At 46.3% G+C, this 4,141-nt stretch overlaps 1 protein-coding gene across 1 annotated transcript in view; it reads right to left on the bottom strand.

The window, feature by feature from the left end:
• DAAM1 (dishevelled associated activator of morphogenesis 1) overlaps positions 1 to 4,141 on the bottom strand; it is a 173,058-nt gene that overhangs the window by 14,885 nt on the left and 154,032 nt on the right. Inside the window, exons 20-21 of the mRNA XM_019646065.1 lie at positions 2,412 to 2,500; positions 1,366 to 1,534 (exon numbers count right to left, since the gene is read on the bottom strand). Coding sequence (XP_019501610.1) covers positions 1,366 to 1,534; positions 2,412 to 2,500 — 258 coding nt within the window. The remainder of the gene's footprint in view (positions 1 to 1,365; positions 1,535 to 2,411; positions 2,501 to 4,141) is intronic.

Here is a 4,141-nt window from a genome sequence, read left to right on the forward strand (position 1 = left end):
AGAGAGAGAGAGAGAGAGAGAGAGAGAGAGAGAGAGAGAGAGAGAGAGAGAACATTTTTCCCTAAAAAGGCGGCTGCTCTTAAAATGCAAGTAACATGCAGTAATTACCTACTACAACCTCCAATAAAATCCATTTTTTGGTAGGTGTCAAATACCTGTAAGGCCCAATACCCTGCTTGTTGTGACCTTGGGCAAGCTAAATGAGCCACCTGAGCCTGCCGCAGTTTCATCATCTGACAGTAGGCGATACACAGCACCTGACCTATGTACTTCACAGGCTGTTGTGTGACAAATGTGAAAGTGCCCTAAAAAGGACCTAGTACGCACATTAAAAATAATGTGGCAGTGATAGAACACAATGGCTACATTTTGTTCACCTATCCCTACATGATACGAAAATAAAGCTTAGCTCTATCATTTAACACACTGCTTATTTCTTACAGGATTGGTTGAGGGTGGCCACAATGCTATGGCTCACTAACCCTATAGAAAATATAGAGTAAAAAGCCTCACTGGTTAGGAATAATGAAGGTGAACTGCCCATATTTCAAAAAAAGAGAATTCGGGTACAGAGAAGTCCATCTTAGAAACAACTGTGCACGTTCCTTTGAAGTCAGTGAGAACCTTAGAGAAATACGGCTCTCAAGGAACCTGGAGTTAATATGCCCAATGACCCGGCCTGCTAATGACACCAGAGCATTTCCACACCTCGGTGTCTCTAACAAGAATCTCTTCACCTAAAATGCACTCTTGGGGAAGCATTTTAACCAGTCTTGGGATGAGCAGCTGAATACCGACAGCCAAAACACATTTACACATCGTAATTTTTTTCACACAGCTGCTAGCTTCAATTTATAGAGGAAAACATAATCTAAAAACCCAACAAGCTTCAGATTCTATCGTCAGCTGTCAGATTTTTTCTTTTCCCTGGAACACGGTTCTCTGTGGGGGCTCGTGATGGGGAGAGGTCATGAGCAGACTCCTCGAGTGTTGGGAGGGTTCTGTTTCTTGATCGGGGCACTAGTTATACAGATGTGCTTAGTTTGTGAAAATTCATCAAGATGTACATTTATAATTAGTGAACCTGTCTTTAGTGCATGGGATGAAAATAAAAAGTTTATCCAAAAAAAGAAAAAAAAAACTTGGACTAGATGATATTCTCTGGACTGAAAATGGATGACGGCTAATTGGCCCAATGGGAACTTGAGGATATTCATGGTTGTGACAGAGCTAAGAGATGAGTGAGAAAGCTAAGGGCAAACCAGACGCTGCAGTATCATGGAGGCCTGGGGGACCAGCGGGGTACAGATTTAAGCCCTGACCTCAGCATCAGATCCTCCCTGTGTTGGAAGAACCCATACTTACTTGTCAATGCTGGATTTTGTGTCGGCAATCTTGTTTAGGCTGGATATCTTGAATCCATAAGCATTGCCTCTCTGGCCTTTATTCATGTAATTTCCAAATGCCAAAACCACTTCTAGTAGCTGCTTCAGGGCACCGCTCCTAAACACCTCCTCTGAGCCAGAACGAATTGCTTCAAAACAAAGCATACACAAACACAACTATTACAACCAAGCCTTTCAGCGATACGTCCACACACCCAAGAGCATCTATTGAAGGCACAAGATCAGGTTGGATGACCAGGCGCACTTTCAAAACACCTCAACAAGAAGCAAAGAGCAAGAGGACGATGGGGCGAGCCAACTAACGTTGTTCACGAGGCCCCCAGGCAGCTGCACAACAATATCGGCTCACAGTCCTTGTCTTGGCTGGCTCATCAAATGTACGCACTTGGGAATACACAGGCCAGCAAGTGCATTTCCCACATTCCTTTGCAAACACTTTCTTGCCTGGACAAGTCAGATCAATAGGATGTCTGATCAATTCCATTGATAGAAACACTGGTAAAATGTGTTACATGCTACAGATTGCAGGCATCATCAAGAACCAGGGCTCAGGCAGGGTTCTGACTCCAGCCTGCATTCTGGGGCTGGGCTCTTCGGTTGTCTTGACCACACTGCAAACACTTACAAAAGTAACAGAGCCTCAAAATCAAGCCAAGTAACAGCCTCAGACCTTCCCTTAGAAAAATCTAGTAAGGTCCTGTTGCAAGAAGGCTAATTACAGGCTTTATGCTAATTGCAGTCAAATAAATTCCTCCCCGACACCCATGTGGTCAAAAGCCCAACCCGGTGGAGGAGCCCAGGAGGTTATGCTGTGAGCTCCAGAACCCAGGCCAGGCCAGTGAGTCAAGTACCCGCCTTTAGTAATTATCCATCAGGATTCCAAAAGATTTCGAGTGGAAAAAAAAAATCAGCAAAGGAATCCTGTTGACTATCTGCACTTGGATGACATTTGTATATGGGCACTTAAGATGAACATCACTTCCCGTCTGGGCGGCTTGACTTTACCTTCTACTTTAGGTTTAACTTCTGCCACGCGCTCTGCAAACTTCTTTTTGAAGTACAGTGACTGCAGTCTTTGCTGATAATGATTAATTCTGTAAGAGCAAGCAGAGACTAGTGAACATTCACTTAATATGTCTATGTTCACTCAATGGATATGGCGGTCCAGGTACCTCAGAGTGCTATGCCCCCCACCCCACCCCCAACACACACACTCTCCCTCTTTCTTTCCTCGACAGGAGCACAGGGCACAGAGGCCAATTTTGCCTGGAGGGCTCCTTTCCCTCTGACCTTTACAGTGGGTATTTGGGGAATTGCAGCAGGGTCCTTAGCTCTAATCAAATTAGGCAACTGCTAAAAGAGACTGGCTGCTCGTGACTAAAGCCCTCTTCCCTTCTGCTACAAATAAAGGGCTGTTCCCTACACTTCTCCCAGGCTTCTTAACTTTCCACAAAGCTTGCCTTTGGCAAAATTGTAGAGGAAACTATCTCCAGCATTCTCTCCTCATATCACCCTCTTCTCACTCCCATTCCCAAGCCTTCCTCTTTCTTCCACAGTTATCTCCTTGTCTGCTCCCTCAGGGCTGGCAAGCTCTGCCTTCCAAGATAGCAACCAGCTACCAGAGATAACAGGGAGCCAAAATGCCCTCTGTAGTCGCCACCAAGATGAGCTGCTCTGTGTTGCTGAGGGGGTGGGGGTGGGCATTCCTGCCCTAGCCTTCTGAGATCACTGCCTAACCTGCTCTCGGGTGGAAATCTCAGTCCAGTAGGACTGGGGATCAGCCACTCCTCCAAAACTACACCAGGTAATCAGACAGACCTGGGTTTGCAGCCCGGGTTCTCCTCTTATTAGGTGATCTTGAACAGGTACCTGAACTCCTCCATGAGCTGGAAAAGAACAGCTCCCTACCTCATAGCCCTCCTGGCAGGGCTCACAGAAGGATTAAGTGAGGTTATGCAAAGATCCGGACAGTTACTAAGTGGCAGTTATTATAGGTGGCCCTCCGGCTTGTCTACACTTAAGTAGCTGAGCACACCTGTCAAAGTTTCCAAACCATCCTTTGTCCCACAGCAGTGGGCAAGTTGAGACAGAACGACCACAAACGTAAGTCTGGACGGGGCAGAAATGTACTGAGAGGCACATTCCCCTTGGCGACATTTGTTGGCCTTTGGAACTTGGGAAGTGCTCTGCCCTGGGGTTTGACTGAGAGTTTCAGACCACTGGTCCTTCTCTAATGCAGAGCCAATTTGCTAGGCCTGGGATGGCACACAGGCTCAGCTCACATGCCAAACTCAATTAAGGAGCAGTGGCTGCCTCAGGGACATCTGGAGAAGGGTGGAGAAAGCTTGCCCAGGCTCCGTGGGAAGAATGCCACGATCGATTAGTGATGTCCGCATGTGTCAGGATTTGACATCCAGACCCTGGCTGTTCGGTTATGTGGGCTCCAGGCTGACATCGCGGCCTATCCATTTTTTTTTTTTTTCTGTTTAACAACAACTTTGAGAGGCTGAGGTCTTAGGAGGAGATACAATCCCAAGAAATCCAAGTGGTGAGGAGAATGACACTGACTGGGACCAGGAAATGTTATGAGTTGATTAGGTCAAAGCATTTGAGCCCCAAAGGCCCAGAAATAGAGATAATTGTCAAGAAACCCTGACTCTGGCTCATCCATGGACAAAGAACTCAATTAAACAAAATAACTTCCATACAACTCAGACTTGAGGAGATTGTGGAAT

This window comes from Hipposideros armiger, unplaced genomic scaffold (assembly GCF_001890085.2).
Source record: "Hipposideros armiger isolate ML-2016 unplaced genomic scaffold, ASM189008v1 scaffold_5, whole genome shotgun sequence".
NCBI lineage: Eukaryota > Metazoa > Chordata > Mammalia > Chiroptera > Hipposideridae > Hipposideros > Hipposideros armiger.